Raw genomic sequence first — 17,350 nt, forward strand, 5'->3', positions numbered from 1 at the left:
GGGGCTGTAAGAGGTCTGAGAGAACTGGGATTGGGCCACAGTGACCCAGCAGGCCTCAGGTGTCTCAAAGCATTTTCCAATCGTCTTCCCTTCCTCTCCCCATAGCAGACTCCCCATGAGGGAGGTGGGGTAGAGAGCCTCACATGACAGCTGGCAACCCTAAGAGGAAGTCTCTCTGTGCACAGCAGTCTTGACCTTAGCAAGGTTTTTTATACTGTTTTTTTTATTTGCCAGGCCAAGGTTGAAAAAAGTCACTTCATTCCCCATGTCTCTCCAGCCTTTTACTTGTTCATTATTTACAGTTTCAGGCTGTAAATATTAATTTAGATCTTCCTGCACTTTCCAATCTCTCAGGACTGAGGCTGGTCTGTTTGTCTGCATCCCAGAATACAAACAGTTGCTGGTACGGGTTGGCCATAGCCCAGAGCCCAGGAGGGACACACCTGCACCACTCCCTCCCAACTGCAGGCAAAAATGGCTCCTTTGAAGGCAGGACTCTGAGGCATTGTACGATTTTGAAGTCCCACCTCCAAACCTCCAGGAATACTTCCAACTCAGGGGTAGCCAACCTCCAGGTGGGGCCTGGAGAGCTCCTGGAATTACAGCTCATCTGCAGAGTATAAAGATCAGCTCCCCAGGCAGAAAGGGCTACTTTTGACAGGGTTGTGGTAGAGAAGAAACATTTAAGACCTCCCACGCAGGTTGTTGTTGAATTGAAAGACTTGAGGCTTACTGCACAGGGTTGTTGTGCAGATGAAACAGGAGACAAAAGAACCTCCGCAACAGCATCCAGAGATGTCTCCAGATTGTCCCTGGCTGGGCTGGGTGGGCAGGCCCTGTCAGAACATAGGCCCTGTCAGAACTTTGGCTTCGCCCTCCCCACTGGCTGGAACTCTGGTCTGTCCTGGTGAGGGCCTAACTGGAAGGCGCAAAGCACCTTCCGATTGGGCCTTCACCCGGACTGGCCCCGCCCACTGTCCACCCACTTAGGCCGTAGCCTTTTATGTTTATACAGTGATAGCTGTATAAAGATGGGGTGTTTTAAACTGTTAACCATGACAAGCCAGTTTGCTGGGGGCGGCAGTCTATACATTGAATGAATGAATGAATGAATGAAGTGTCTGGTCAGAGGAGTGGAGACAGGGGAAATGACATCACACTGATTGTTAGCATAACTTGGTGCCACTCTAGGATCCCCTCCTCAAAACTCTATGGTTTTGCGCTAGAGTTGGTGAGGAATCTTAAAGCAACATATAAACCTCGGCATGATGGTGTGATGACCCCCTCCATTTTCCCCTGGTTGTCCTGCTTAATGGTTGTGTGGACAGCAGGCAGCTGGTGTTATGATCAAGCCTAGAAAAGGGGCTTCTGGCTTTCCCCTTCCAGGTCATTTTCCTGACCTGAGATGGCACCTCGGAGCTGCTCTTTGCCCCCCTTGAGGCAACTGAACATGAACTGATGCCTTCACAACTGTAGGCCTTCAGGGAATATGAAAGGAAAGAACAGAGTTCATTCATGGCTGTAGAAACTCAGCACAACTTTAAATCAAGGGTGGCCTAATTAGGAAGTTCCTTTACCTTTTACTAATGAGGAAGTTTGAAGGGTTTGTGGGTTTTTTGCTTGTTTAAGTGGCTGTTTGGATCTAGGTTTTCCCCTCGTGCTATTTTCATTCCTTTTGCCACTCTGTTGATTGCTTTCAGGCAAAGGGTGATTTACCTCAGAGCGAAGTAAAGCAAGCCCAGAATCTAATTAGACCCGTCTATAAAAGAGAGTCTGTTAGGGCTTAAAAACAAGGCTGGAGAACAGAAGAATAATGAGATTATTTTCTCTATTTCTACCCATCCTATGAACACTCCCTGCTTTGCAGTACGAAAATATGGCATGACCCATTTTTATGCCTGACACTAGGAAGATTTAAAAAAACAGGGTCAAAAGGCCATGAAATACAGAAAGTATAAAGTAAGAGGTGATTATTGTAAAATTCAAAAGTAATCCACTGAAAGCACAGGGACCAGAACACTGTAGTATTGAACTAGCTAACATTTGCAATGACTGAAGAATTCTAGGTTCATGAAAAAGCCTAACTAACCTCTGCTCAACTCTTTGTCACGTTCCATGGCAATTATCCTAACAAGGCAGAGTCCTAGTTAGAAACTCTGTAGTTTATAGAGGACACTACAAATGGGCTACATAGGATGCTTTGTTGCTAGAGACATACAAAATTTTGGAACAGATATAGGGCCAGCCCCCCAAACACCATTGTTTCTCACAGCCTGTGATCTTACAAGATACACTTTCTTATAATCAAAGGCATGCACATTTTATAGCTTGACACCTAGAAGCAGGAAAGGGCACCCATAAATCCAGAGAAGGATAGGAGGCCAGATGGCCCCAAAAGCCTGAGAAATGGGGAGGGGGGACTTGAAGGAGGAAGTCCAAGAGGATCCTGAGACTCAGGTTAAGGCACTATGGCATAGCATTCTTTTCTTGAAAGCCCTGGCATGGGGATTCAAAGGTTGACTGCCTCTGAACATGGAGGTTCCCTTTGGTCACCAGGGCTAGTAGCCATTTTTCAAAAAGGTTTCCCCAAAGGCCCACTGCAGAGGTGAGGGAACATAACATGCTATTTGTCATTTCCAAAAAAATCTGGTCAGTTTCAACATGTCAATCTCTCTCTCTCTCTCTCTCTCTCTCTCTCTCTCTCTCTCTCTCTCTCTCTCTCTCTCTCTCTCTCTCTCTCTCCCCCCCCCTCCCCCTTGCCTGGTTCCTTTCTGTTCCTTTTCATTCAAGGAACTAGTGCTAGAATGCATGCACAAAACTTGAACAAGGATTTAAATGAAAGGCACTTGCTGGCCACTACTGCGCAGCTGCAATAGAGCAATTATGCAATGTTTAAAGGGGGGGGAACCTTTGGAGGCCATCCCCCACAAGTGACCTTCCACCCTAAGTGGATAAAGTGCATTTTAAAAATTGTCGCTACAGAATAAATACACCAGGGGGAAAAGAACGGCGTGGAAGATGGGTGCAGAATCCAAAATCAAGATTAAAGGCTGACTACTCTGAAAATCTGCAGTAAGATGTGAACGTTTAGTGGGCCTAAGAAAGGGGAAATTGACGATGCAGATTTGATTGGAATGGAAATTCTCATGCCTTTGGGAGGAGGGTTATACCTATTATGGGGAGATGACTCCTGATCCGGCCGGGTGATCCCTGCTTTGGCTAGAATGCTGAGAACCCTTAACCACGTGGATTGTTGTAATCTTGTCAAAGGTTTCTGTGCTTCAACAGATGTTGGCCTGGACCGAGGGTGCTTAACCGCAGGTCCGCAATTATCCGTGTGGCTCTCACTGCTGCATTCCCCAGAGTGCTTTCCCTTGCACTCCCCTTGCCCCCCCCCCAACCAGGCTTTTTGGCTGTCAGCCCCCCCCCCCCCCAGTTTCAGAAACCTTTTTTAAAAATGGCAATTGATGTATTGCTAAGAACTTTTGAAAAAGTCCCCCAACGCCCTCTGGTGGAGCAATGGGAAGTGAAAAGGCTGGATGGAGCCAAGTCACAGTTAGATCCAGCTGTTCCTACGGCCCTCCAGATGTCCATGGACTACAACTCCCATGAGCCCCTGCCAGCGAACGCTGGCAGGGGCTCATGGGAATTGTAGTCCATGGACATCTGGAGGGCCGCAGTTTGACTACCCCGGCTTTACATGAAGCTGCTTCATACTGAATCCGACCCTGGGCTCATGAAGTATTGCCTGCTCAGACTGGAAGCAGCTCTTTAGGCGGAGGCCTCTCATATCACCTACTGGCTGGTCTTTTTTTCCACTGGGGATGCCCCGGATTGAACGGGAGCTCTTCCCCATGCAGAACAGATGGTCTCCCCCTGAGCCACGGGCCCCTTTCCTCTTGTGACCCCGTTTCCTCCCTCCTCCGCGGGGATTCCTTGTGGCTTTTGGTTCTGCACAGAATAAAAGGGGAGGTTCTGGGGTGCCTGACAAGCAAGCTGAGAGAGCGGCCTTCCTCACATACCCAGTAAGACACTTTGGATCCGCTTTCAATGCGCTTCGCAACTGGATTCGGCTGCGTGGACGGCAAAGTCGCTGCCTAGCATGAGTGAAAGAAGGAGCTGGGTGTTTTATACCCCGCTTCTCCGTATCCAAAGGGGTCCCAACGCGGCTTGCAATCGCCTCCTCTCGCTCCCCGCACAACAGTCACCTTGTGTGGTAGAAGGGGCCGAGAGAGCTCTGGGAGAACTGTGCCTGGCCCGGTTCTGCAGACTGGAGTCTGCCGCTCTCAACCACGGCACACCGTGCTGGCGCTCCCCTGGCGGGCGGGCGGCGGGCTCGGCTCCTGCTCCTGCTCCGCGGGGCTCCTCCCTGCCCTGCCCGGAGGCGGGTCTCCTGCCAGCCCCGGCGCGCCTCTCCTCGCCCGCCTTTGGCGCACGGAGCAGCAGCGGCAGCGGCAGGAGAAGACGGAGGCGGAGGCGGCGGCGGGTCTTTGCCGCTGCCCCCCCCCCCCAGCGAGAGGCGGGTCCCTCCCGGCTGCTCCGCCCGCGCCTCTCCGGCCTCCCTTTGTGCGCCCTGCCTGGCCCCGCCTGCCGAGCCCGACCGCCTCTTCCCGGCCAGGCACCGCGGCCGCCAGCGCCCGCCCGCCCGCCTCCTCGGCCCCGGCCCCGGCCGCCTCCCCGCTCGCCCCCGGCCCCCGCTGCCTGGGCGCCGCGGCTCCGGACGGGCAGGGCTGGGCTGGGCTGGGCAGGCGCGCCATGAGCCCGTTCCGGCAGGGGCTGTGCGGGCTCCTCGTCCTGCTCCTGGAGGTAAGCCGCGCGCGGGGGAGGGCAGGATCCCGGGGTGCCAGCCTCCAGGGGGGGGGGGGGGCTGGGGATGCCCCCGAAGCACCGCTCAGCTCCAGGCTACAGCGATCGCTTCCCCGGGAGAAGATGGAGGCTTCGGGGGGGGGGGGGAGGGGGGTCTGTGGCATTGGACTCCACATAGCCCCCCCCTGCTACAAACCACACCCCCTGTGCCAGCCTCCCGGAATGACCTCTCCGCTCCAGGCTACAGAGATCACTTATCCGGGAGAAGAAGGATGCTTTGGGGGGGGGGGCGGCTCTGGGCCATTGGACCCCCCGCAGGTCCGTCCCCTGCTCCAAACCCCATCCCCTGTGCCAGCCTCCTGGTGGGACCTGGGGATCTCCCGGAATGGCCACTCAGCTCCAGGCTACAAAGATTGCTTCTCCGGGAGAAGATGGCTGCTTGGAGGTGGACTCCATGGCTTTGGACCCCGCTGAGGCCCCTGTGCTCCCTAGGCCCCACCCCCAAATCCCCAAGAGTTCCCCAGCATGGAACTGAAACTGGCAACCCTCGTTGGCATGTTTTGGGGGGTGCAATGCAATTTTAGGGGTGTCTACTTGGGAATAAATCACAGGGTTGTGCCTTGCAAGGTTTTGCTTTCAGGTCGTGGTGATCTGCGAAAAAATGGGGAGGGGTAACAGCACTGACTGCTCCAAAGCCTTGCTCCCAGAAGTCTAGGGGAGGCATTTTAGCCCAAGGTGCTGGCTTTCTGCAGGCAGGGAATTTCCCTTTTGATCCCAGGGCCCTTCGGTTCATTACTCTAGACCAGGACACTGGGGGGCTAGGAGGTTGAAATCTTTGGAATGGGGGTCTGACCTTTGTTTCAGGCCCTTTCTCTGTCAGGGCCCCCTCCCCAATTCTCTTTCTCCCAGAGCGGGAGGGAAACCCATCTTTCCTCCGGTGAGGGTAGCGTGGAGACCTGAAGGGGGAGAGCTAAAGAGCCCCTGTCTGGACTCTGTTCAAGATTCCAGCTTCTGTTGGTGCTTTTCGAATTTTGTTTTTAAGTATGGATGACTCCATGTGATGTGTACTTGGATCCTGAGCATTAGGCCTAAGTGCTTAATGGACCTGAAAGCTTCTGTCTGGAGTGTGTGTGTGTGTGTGTGTGACTCTCTCAACTTGGTTGTGCTGCTTGGCTCCCGAGGGATGAGACTGAACTCTCTTTCTGCTCTGGGCACGCTAAGTGGATTCTCTGTCTCTCTCTGGATTGGCAGCGCAGAGTCCCTTTGCATTTTCTCCGGCCTTGTTCTGGCCTCCCCTTCTAGTGGGGCCGTGGGGGATTCCTATTTGCTGAGAATGAGCCATGAGTGCTCTTTGAAGGCTGGCAAGGAGTAGAAAACGCGCTTCCCGAGTACTCAGAAACCTAGAGAGAAACCCCACAGGGCTGTGTTTGCAGTAAATAATTTCTGTAATGCTTCCTCTTTAAATGCATCTCACTTCCACTGTTGTATTGTGCAGTCGGGCAGAGGCGATGGCTCAACAGAGAGACCCCACCTCTTTCTGCCTGGCCTGCACCAAGGCCTAGATCAGCCTTTCTCAAGTTCTTTACCATTGAGAAACCTCAGAAACATTCTCCAGGCTTCGAGAAAGCCCAGAAGTGGCAGGATCCTGCAGAATAGGGTTGGGAAGCAGAGCTGTGGACACGCCCACCCAGGGCCCCTCCCCTTCCCACCCCCTCGAGGCCCATCATTGGCCACTTTGAGAGAGGAGGTGGGTCAATGTGACCATATATGGTCATATCTCCCGATAAATGTTTAACAAATTTAAAAAATATATTGAAAATTAATTCACTCCCACCCATTTGGGAAGTCCATCCAGGGCTGTCAAGAAAACCCAGGGTTTCATGAAAGCCTGGCGTAGACCAGGGGTAGTCAAACTGCGGCCCTCCAGATGTCCATGGACTACAATTCCCATGAGCCCCTGCCAGGATTCGCTGGCAGGGGCTCATGGGAATTGTAGGCCGTGGACATCTGGAGGGCCGCAGTTTGACTACCCCTGGCGTAGACAGATAATAGTGAAGTGTGATTATTCAACTGGAAAGGGAATGCACTCTTCACATGCTTGGGAAACCCTCTTGTTCTTCCCAGCTCTAACCTTAGAAACAGGGTCTTGTACTGAAGTCCTGTTGTTTTCTTTATAGTTTATATATATGCTTCACTTTGGTTTTGCTGAGACCAGAGAGGAATTCCAATTTTAGAAAAGAATGCAGTAAAACAGGGCAAGGCATGCTGGACGCAGGGATGAAACTGGATTACAAAATTAAGAAAACAAATGCCATAAAAACAAAATAACACAACAAAGTGACAGCCCTGTTTCCTTTTACAAAAATGTCTTCTGGAACGACTCTGTTTGCTGTGTTCCGTGGAAGCCCTCTTGATCTCCTTTGGTGTGCCATGGTGTGTGTGTGTGTGTGTGTGGGACATTCGGATGAAAAGGAAGATCTAAAAATATCCTGGGGTTATGAGACAGCGTTGGCTAGGCATGCTTGAGAAAGCTGAAGGAGGTAGGGAAAGAGGAAGATTCAATGTGAGATGAGTTGACTTCTTCCAGGAAGTGGTAACCCTCCCTTTGCAGGACAGGAACAAGGGACTTTGGGAGGTTGTTGATTTGTAGGGTCACTAGAAGTCAGAAGTAATTGGGCAGTCTGTCACACAAGCAGAATTATTCCATTTGCCTTGAAATTGAAGGGCGGCATGTAATGCACAACTGCATATATTACAGAACTGATTTTCTTGTTAAAGTTTTGGAAGGGGGAATCAAGAGTGGAGAAGAAATTGGGAGGAGCTATGCCCTTTCCCCTCTCCAAAAGACCCTCGCAGGGCAGAGTTTCAAAGGCCTGGGTGTGAGAAATGGGGTGGGGGTTTCCAAATGGTTTGTAGCCCCAGTGCTTTGGTGATTCTTTAATTCCAGCGTTTTCCCAGGAAAATGACGTTTTACGAAAATAGACAAAATCCATAAATGAGGCCCTGCAAGGAGTTGCCGGGGGTGGGATGCTGGGGGAGTTTCCCCTCCCCTGTTCTTCCTTAGGAATTGGTTTTGGGGGGTGGGTTGGATTAAAGGGAAATAAGAGGAGCCGTGTGGGGTCAAGCCAGTGGCCCATCCAGCCCAACACCTTGTGTCACACAGTGCCCAAAACCCAGGTGCCATCAGGAGGTCTGCCAGCAGGGCCAGAACTCCAGGAGCCTCCCCTTTGTTGCCCCCCCTCCAAGCACCAAGAATACAGACCATCCCTGCCCCAGACAGAGTGTCCTGAGGCTAATAGCCTCTGCCCCATAGGTTTATCCAGCCCCATCTTGAAGCTGTTGTGCTTGTAGCCACCACTGCTTCCTGCAGCGCTGAATTCCACCTGTTAATTACTCTTTGGGTAAAGAAATAGGGACTGCCAGCATTTAAAACATCGATCTGAGAGCTGCAAGGCCTGGGGTGCATATGCATATGCCCTTTGGCTAGTGAATAAGCAGCATGTACACTTCCCCATCGTGTTTAATTGTGTTCCCTGCCTTCCGGGTCTTCTGTTTGCTCATTTGTTTTTGGCCATCTGGTTTTGTAAAGTGTGCAGAGCATTATTATTATTACTATTATTTTTAAGGTTCGGTTTCATTAGTATGTTTTTTGTCTGTATTCTCCAGATAAAATAAACATCCCAGTTAGGCAACCCAGAACCGTACGTCTTAATTGGACATTCAGAATAGAGTTTGCCATTGAGTGCATGAAGTGGTCATACAGTGAGTCTGAATGGCACCTGAGCTTCGGCAGCACATATACTGAAATTGGAACATACAGTGAGTCAGATCCTTGGTCTATCACAATGGTGCTGGGGTAGTCAAACTGCGGCCTTCCAGATGTCCATGGACTACAATTCCCATGATCCCCTGCCAGCATTCGCTGGCAGGGGCTCATGGGAATTGTAGTCCATGAACATCTGGAGGGCTGCAGTTTGACTACCCCTGATTTAGTGCATAGTGATTGGGATTCGTGCCCTGGGCACCATACTGGATGTGGGTGCGCTAGGCTCTTGCAGGTGGTGGGTGCAGTGTGCCCCAGCTGGCAGAAATCTGTCCCAGCTGGCAGAAATTTGTTTGGTAGTGTGTACACCAGTTACCTGCCACACTGTTTTCCATTTGTGAGTGTCGTGCTTTCCAGGGTGATGTGATGGAGCTCTTTGTACTCTCCCCAGCTGCCACTGAGTGGATTGAATACTTAGATACTATCATTCAAGGGGACTGCCCAGTCAGTCTGCATAACCGTTGTGCCTACTTGGCTACATATCTTACATTACTCTATGCTTCCTGTGTGTAGTTCTGCCATATGATAAATAGCCGTAGTCCGAAAGCCCCAAGGGACACAGGGCTGGGAAAGAGACCCTTGTAATCTGAGAGCCTCAAGAGGTGCTGTCAATCAAAGTAAACTGGGCTGCGGAGACCAGTGTAGCTTGGCTTGCGGTCTCTGTGTGATCAAGAGAGCAGTCCTTCCCTTGACCCCAACCTCAGGACTGGGGAGTGAGTCACAGAGCCCCAGCTGCTGTTGAGCCAATGTGTCTTGCTGCCCTTTCGGCTGCTTGTGCACATTGGAAGAGAGCATGGGCCCTGAAAAGAGGAAATTGGAAAGTCCCAGAGGCAGGGAAACTCCCAGAGCGGTAGAAAGCTCCATGGTTCTGATCTGGGGTGCTGACAGAGGGCTTCCTCTCTGTGGTTTTCTTGATCTGCTGTCTCACAGCCCTTGAGATCATACCCTAGAGCAGGGGTAGTCAAACTGCAGCCCTCCAGATGTCCATGGACTACAATTCCCATGAGCCCCTGCCAGCGAACGCTGGCAGGGGCTCCTGGGAATTGTAGTCCATGGACATCTGGAGGGCCGCAGTTTGACTACCCCTGCCCTAGAGTTCCTCTTGTCAGGCTGCTCTGACTTTGCTTGACAGTCTGTCCCATGCTTCCCTCTCAGTGGCCCCTACTTCCGGAAAGGCTGAAGACTCCTGGTTGAGGACAATGTTTTGGTGACTGCCTCCCTTTTATTATGGTCTCTCCTGCCCCTATAGCAGCACCCAAATGGGGGACACCATGCTTGGGGAATGACTTTGAACATCCCTTGTAGATTGCTGGGCTAGGGCGCTATGCTAGCATGCTAGTGGGGCATGTTCCTTGTGTACGTCCAGCGGGAGACAGTGGAGGATCCTGACCCACGGAGTTTCCCAGATCTGCCCACATGGCTTTTTCCATCCATGTGCCTGGCCACAGGAAAGAATGGACGGATGTGCTGTAGTAGCAGAAGCTGCCACCTGAGGTCTGATCGTGTCGTCATTTGTCAGATGATGTAGAACAGGGGTAGTCAAACTGCGGCCCTCCAGATGTCCATGGATTACAATTCCCATGAGCCCCTGCCAGTGTTTGCTGGCAGGGGCTCATGGGAATTGTAGTCCATGGACATCTAGAGGGCCGCAGTTTGACTACCCCTGATGAAGAGAGTGAAAGTTCTGTGATATTTAGCTCATGGAAACTACTGATGGTTTCTGCTGAGGATCTTGGTCCTTCTGGTTTTCCGTTCCCTGAGAAGTAAAACAGAGCAAAAACGGGGTCTCTAGCTCTGCAAACTTTTGCCTTAGCTCTGTTGTACAGATTCCCTGAAGTCCACAAGGAACTTAAGAGTCAACAAGTCTCTCTCTCTCTCTCTCTCTCTCTCTCTCTCTCTCTCTCTCTCTCTCTCTCTCTCTCTCTCTCTCTCTCTCTCTCTCTCTTTCAAATTCACAGCCACAGATTGTTTATCACTGTTTCATGCTTTGATCTGCAATTAAGTTTGCAGTGAACCATCCATTGACTCAGGGGAAACCCTCTAGTATACTCAGTAGGTTTTAATGGATACTTTGGTGCTGTTTTCATCCACACGTTACGCTTATTTTGCCAGTTGTAGTCTAAAGCTTGACTGTTTGAACCTTTAAAGACCCGCAGAAGGGCTGAGAACTGCTTTGAGGAACATCTGGGCTTGGGGAGATCCGACTAGGCTGGAGATGTTCTTGGTTAAAACCACGGCAGTCTATAGTGGAGTGTCCTGGCTTCTGGCAGACAACGTTCCTTTGTTCCTTTGTTTGGGTTGTTTTTCTGAGCCAGAGAGAAGAGGGCAGGCAGCGGGATCTGTTTGCTTTACATCTCCTGAGTCAGAGCTCTTCAGAGAGCTCTTGAGACCTTTGGGTATTCATGGTGTACCAGCTAGAACCTGGGTCTTAATGCCGAGTCACTCCCGTGATGAGCCACTCGGGATTCGAACTCTTTTACTTGAAATTAGGCACGTTACCAGCCTGGGCTGGGGGTGGATGCTCGTTTCCACAAGGCAGTTTCTCAGATCAGCAATACCCCTGTCCCCTGGAGTTCTGAAGCAGTAATGTTTGTCTTTTGTAGTGCCATGAGTAGACAGGGAGTCTATCATCCTGAATTGCTCACAGTGCTAGAAAACAATGGATGTTGTCAAAATCTACGGCAAGTGCTCCAAAACAATATTCACGCAGCGGTTGCAGCACTGAGGCTGAATTCTGCAGGAACGCTTATGGGGCCAGATGGAAAGGAGAAAGTGGTGGAGAGGGGCCCAGAGAGTTGGGACAAAGAGGAGAAGGGTTTCCTGGCTCCAGGGAACTGGCTGAGGGGAGAGTGTCTGTAGGACTCCACTATATTGCCCACACACCTTTTTTGGTTGTTGCCTCTTGTGGCGCAGAGGGGTAAGGCAGCAGACATGCAGTCTGAATGTTCTGCCCATGAGGCTGGGAGTTCGATCCCAGCAGCCGGCTCAAGGTTGACTCAGCCTTCCATCCTTCCGAGGTCGGTAAAATGAGTCCCCAGCTTGCTGGGGGGTAAAGGCTAATGACTGGGGAAGGCACCGGCAAACCACCCCGTATTGAGTCTGCCAAGAAAATGCTAGAGGGCGTCACCCCAAGGGTCAGACATGACCCGGCTCTTGCACAGGGGATACCTTTACCTTTACAAGTGGCCGTATTTTAGTCAGGAAAAAGATATATACGTTCCTTGTAAAAGTCATTTGGGATCCTCACTGGGGGAAAGAGAGAGAGAGAAGCAAGCAATGGAAACTCCCATGGGCCAGAAGCAAGCAGGAGAAGGCTTTCCCAGCCTCCTTGAGGTGGCCACTTTTGGGCAAGGGTTGCCAGCTCTGGGTGAAGATATTCCTGGAGCTGTGGCGTGTAGCCTGGGAAGGGCAGTATCTGAGGAGGGGCTCAGCAGGAAGATGACCCCATCCAGGTCACCTTCTGAAGCTGCTGCTTTCTTTGGGAAGCTAAGCAGGGTTGGCAGTCCAGGGCCACTAAGACTCACAGTCAGGCAAAGGCAAGCCACTCTGGAACGTCTCTCGCTAGGAAAACGCAGCCGCAGCAGGACGAATCGGACTGCTGCCCCCCTAACTCCCCCCAGATTCCTCACCGGCCCCTGGCACCTTCCACCACCCCTTGCTTATACCTGAAAGTCTGTTTCATCTCTAAGGAGCTCCTGGACTCGAATCTACCTGTGCTTAAGAGAAAATCTTCCTCTGAAGGAGTCCCTTTAAACTGAACTCCTCCACTTTTCTTCCCAGTGCAGATCCAGAGCTGTTTGTATCATTTGCCTATTTTATCCTCACGACAACTCTGTAAGGCAGGTTAGGAGGAGAGTTTGTGCCTGGCCCATGTCCACCCAGCTGGCTTCCGTGGCAAAGTGTGGAATCCAAGTTTCTCAGATCCTAATCCGTGCTAACTACCGCACCACACCGACTGTCTTTTTTTAGTAATGCTGTATGCTTAGCTGTCTCCAAGTACACAGGGCACATAAGAGCTCAGAAAGGAAGACACCCCGCAGGAAACGCAAGGGGAAGGGCCAGACAGCGGTGCAAGCGGCATGCAGCTTGCTGAAGCATGCTCTGCCAATCGGGACACTTAGCCGAGAATGCGCTGGAAATGTGAAACAGGGCAGGGAGCCTGACGCCATCATGGCATGCTGTTTGAATTATTGGGAGAAGAAGGGGGAGAAATGCTCTGCTGCTGTTTCCACTGAGAGCACTGGCGGCTTTGCAGCCACCGTTTGCTCCCAAAAAGCAGAGAAATTACCCAGAACCGATGGACCAAAGATCCTTCCGGCAGAGATGTGAAGGGATCTGTACTTTCCTCCTAGTTCATCTCCAGGATCCTGAGCAGGGTCAAGAGGAGGAAATTTTTACAGTGAATTTGGGCTGGCAGACGATAAATAGGAAAATATGGGGATATTTTCCACCAGGCCTGATTTGTCAGAAATATTTCCAAGAAACAGACATGAAGTGATTTGTGTGTGTGTGTGTGTGTGTGTTATTGCTGTGATATTCTTTGTGTAGATTTAAATGGGATTTTGTCTTGGGAGTTAAATCTGATTGCTTTGGCTGTGGGGGGGGCTGCAGGGGGTTCTTATCTTGCTTGTGTGCATTATCTGTCAATGCATTATGACACACAGGTAAACCAGGTGAGAAGGCATTTGGGCGAATTTTGATCCTTGTCAAATCTTTTTACCCCCCCCCTCCCCTTGTTCTGGCAGCTCTGTGGAAATCTCTGCCTGCAGCTCTGAGGGGGAGGGCTGGAGCAGAAAGCTTTGAACAGCAGAGCAGTACATCAGCCTGAAAGGGAATAATCTCCAGGGGTGCCGTTCGTACCTTATGTTCTCATCAGCTTTCCCCTCTCTGGATTGTAATTTGGAACGTTGTGTGCTTGGCAACAAAAAAGAAATTGATCACTGGAAAGTGGGGCTGTTGTAATGGACGTGGTGCAAGCTGTGGGGTGAAACATTCCACACATGACCGTTGACCGTATCTTTGTCGCACGCTTCCTCTTAAAACAGGGGTAGTCAACCTGTGGTCCTCCAGATGTCCATGGACTACAATTCCCAGGAGCCCCCTGCCAGCAAACGCTGGCAGGGGCTCATGGGAATTGTAGTCCATGGACATCTGGAGGACCACAGGTTGACTACCCCTGCTCTAGCGACAAATTCCAAATTTTAATCACTGATTGATTAATCACTGATTTAATCACTGCTTTCAGTGTTCTCATCTATCTATACTGGAACTGAGAGGAAAAAGAAACGCTGTCCCCCACATTTTTGGGGAGCTATGCTATAAAAAACCAGCCGTGCAAGAAAGCCAGTGTGGCATTATGGTTTGTGTTAGGTGAGGATCGGTGAGGCCTGGATTTAGATCAGGGGTAGTCAAACTGCGGCCCTCCAGATGTCCATGGACTACAGTTCCCATGAGCCCCTGCCAGTGAATGCTGGCAGGGGCTCATGGGAACTGTAGTCCATGGACATCTGGTGGGCCGTAGTTTGATTACCCCTGATTTAGAACTTCCCTCTGCCGTGAAACTCGCTTGCTGAACTCTCTCAGCCTCATCTGCCTCACAGCCTTGCTGCGAAGGTGAAATGGAGGGGGGGGGGGAGAGATTAGATGCCACTCTGAGCTCTTGGAGAAAAAATAGGGTAACAAATGCATTAAATAATTCAATCCTGTGCAGGGTTATTCTGCGCCAGCCACCCTTTTACAACTTTGCGTAGGCCCACAGTCTTAGATTCCCAACTCCCTGTACTGAGGAGGCTTGGAATGACTAGTACGTCTTCCCAGAATAATGACATATTTAAAAACATTATAATTCCTGAAGGAATTATGGTTTTGGATCTCATGGAGGTGATAAATCTAAATCTTGGATGCGTCGCAATATGTTATAAATGAGGACATGCGTGGTTTCCCATTCCCCGCTCATCAAAACGAGATGCTGGGGAGAAGATTTCTAGCCTAGGTGTCTTGACCATCCAGTTTTGTGTATGGAGGATTGATGGTGGGAGTGTTGGGTGGAAGAACATTCAGTAGAACAGTAGCTGCTTGGCATGTAGAAGGTCACAGGTTCAATCCCCGGCATCTCCATTTGAAAAGTTCAGAGAATAGATTATCATCATCATCATCATCATCATCATCATCATCATCCTTATCATCATCATCATCATCATCATCAATAATATATGAGATCTCTGCCTGGAAAGTATTCCAGGCAGAGATCTCATATATTATTAATAATAATGATAGATGCTGCCAGTCAGAGTAGGCAATATGGACCTTGATGGGTCAAAGGTCTTGTTCAGTATAAGGCAACTACATGTTTTCATGTGAGTCCTCCCATACCATCTCAAGATGATCACAAGGATCTCAGGGCCAGAGGTGTCAGACAAGTGACCCAGGGACATCAACAGGGATCTGCCCTCCCTGTGCTCCAAGGATTAGTCATCTATCAGGATGAAGACACTTTGATTCAAAATCCAGGCAGAAACACCTTTAGCTGTTCAGGAATCCTAAATATCCCCTGGCAATTTCTGAAGCTGGACAGTTACCACACACCAAAACACTTCGACAAAATAGAATATTGGACACTGGGCGAAAGTCAGCAGCGTTAGGTGGACCAAGAGAGAATGTTTCAACAATGGTCTCACTAGAGCCATCTTTAACAGGCCAGAGATTTTACTCTTTCCAGGAAGGCGCTCATAACCTCTTTGAACCAACGGGCCAGTCCCTTCCCCTGACTACACACCAGCCAAGACAGGCAAGGAGGAAGCAGAAGATGATTTTGCTTGCTTCTGTGAGGACCCTGTCCACATCCACAGACTGTGCAAGCAAAAAATAGCCAATAAAATGGAACAAGTAGAAACCCAAATACCACCCCTACCCATCGACAGTGTGTTGAGAGCCAGCTTGGTGTAGTGGTTAGGAACGCCAACTTCTAATTTGGCCAGCTGGGTTTGATTCCTCGCTTCTTCTTTACATGCAGCCAGCGGTGTGACCTTGAGCTCACCACAGCCCTGATAAAGCTCCTCTCCAAAGCAGTGATATCTGGGCTCTCTCAGCCTACCCACCTCACAGGGTGTCTGTTGTGGGGAGAGGAAAGGGAAGGCGAATGGAAATCGCTTTGAGACTCCTTCGGGTAGAGAAAAGTGGCATATAAGAACCAACCCTTCTTCTTCTTCTTCTTCTTCTTCTTCTTCTTCTTCTTCTTGTCCAACTTGCCATGAACATGGGAGATTTTGTCTGCAGAATGCACTGATGATTCATTGCATGGACTACCAAAGGCTACAATAACCTTACTTTGGGGTAATGAGCTGTAATGAGTCCCCATCCCACCCCTTGGGGATAGTTTTGAGTGGCCATGATGTGGTGGCAGAGACGCAGGTTTTCCTTGGACTAATGGATCCTTGTCCAGGCAGATGCTTCAATACAGTTTGCAAAATCCAGAGGCCAAAGGACAGGCGTAATTATTGTCAACAGTCATCCTTCTCTGGTTGTATTTCATGTTGCATAAGGAGATCTTTTTTCTTCTTCTTTTTTTTGCAGAGTGGAGATTACGTAAAATATGTTATGTAACAAGTGCTTCTGTAAATCTGTTCCCTGGCAGATATTTGGAATGGTTATGGAAGGTGAGACTGTGCCCTTGATTTCGGCATGTCTTTAACTCCTCGCATGCACATGGACCGGACAGTCGGATTCATGGGCAGTGTGAAATGTGGCCAATGGGGGCAGATTGTGCTTTGTCCAGTGAGTGGTGAGTGTCAACTGGATGTGCTTGCGTCTGCTGGAGACTTTTTAGTCCAGCGTGGCTGGAAAATGGCTTCGTTTCTTAAGGTGCTGTATGTTTTCTCAGTCCACAGAGTTCTAGCCCTGGCTTGTCGTTGGTTACTGCGGATATAACATTTCCCCCTTCAAACCCACATGTTAGAGCCAAACCATCTGCAAGCTTCTAATATTTTAGCGTTTTTAGCCAGGGAGGTGAGCTGTTAAACATCTGGACTCGGTTGTAGTTCAAGAGCACATGCATTTTTAAAAATGATCCACTTTAGCCGGGCCACTGCTATAGAAAGAGATTTGGTAACCTCTTCACTTACGTTTCTCGCAAAGGAATGTGAAGCTGTTTTGGAAGGCTGTAAAAGGAATTTTTGGTTAAACATCCGGAAGAAGTTCCTGGCAGAGCGGTTTCTCTGTGGAATAGGCTTTCTCGTGAGGTGGCGAGTTCTCCTTCCTTGGAAGTTTTTAAGCAGAGGCTAGATAATCATCTGACAGAAATGCTGATTCTGTGAACTTGCAGATTGTGAGTGGGTGGACAGTATGGATTGTGCCCATGCTTGGCTCTTGTGGTTTTTAATTCTCGAACTCCTGGTTCTCTGATATTTAAAAGCAAGCCTCAAAAGTTAAGCATTTTAAATTTCAATCACATCTATCTATCTATCTATCTATCTATCTATCTATCTATCTATCTATCTATCTATCTATCTATCTATCTATCCATCTATCCATCTATCCATCTATCCATCTATCCATCTATCCATCTATCCATCCATCCATCCATCCATCCCTACCTACCTACCTACCTACCTACCTAACTACTACACCTTATTTAATCTACTCTTAGCCTCCTGGTTTTGCACAGACCTCCACCTGCGCTAACACTCTCCTTACCTTTGATGTGCATAATGTCCAAATTGTAGG

General features: G+C 49.9%; 1 protein-coding gene across 2 annotated transcripts in view; it reads left to right on the plus strand.

Annotated features, from left to right (window-relative positions):
* Window positions 1-4,394: 4,394 nt before the first annotated feature.
* Window positions 4,395-17,350, plus strand: part of VOPP1 (VOPP1 WW domain binding protein) — a 41,011-nt gene continuing 28,055 nt past the window's right edge. For both annotated transcript variants that reach the window (XM_077303265.1, XM_077303267.1), the window contains exon 1: window positions 4,395-4,806. In XM_077303265.1, the coding sequence (XP_077159380.1) occupies window positions 4,756-4,806 (51 nt within the window). In that variant the 5' untranslated portion in view covers window positions 4,395-4,755. The remainder of the gene's footprint in view (window positions 4,807-17,350) is intronic.

This window comes from Paroedura picta, chromosome 11 (assembly GCF_049243985.1).
Source record: "Paroedura picta isolate Pp20150507F chromosome 11, Ppicta_v3.0, whole genome shotgun sequence".
In the NCBI taxonomy this organism is placed as follows: domain Eukaryota; kingdom Metazoa; phylum Chordata; class Lepidosauria; order Squamata; family Gekkonidae; genus Paroedura; species Paroedura picta.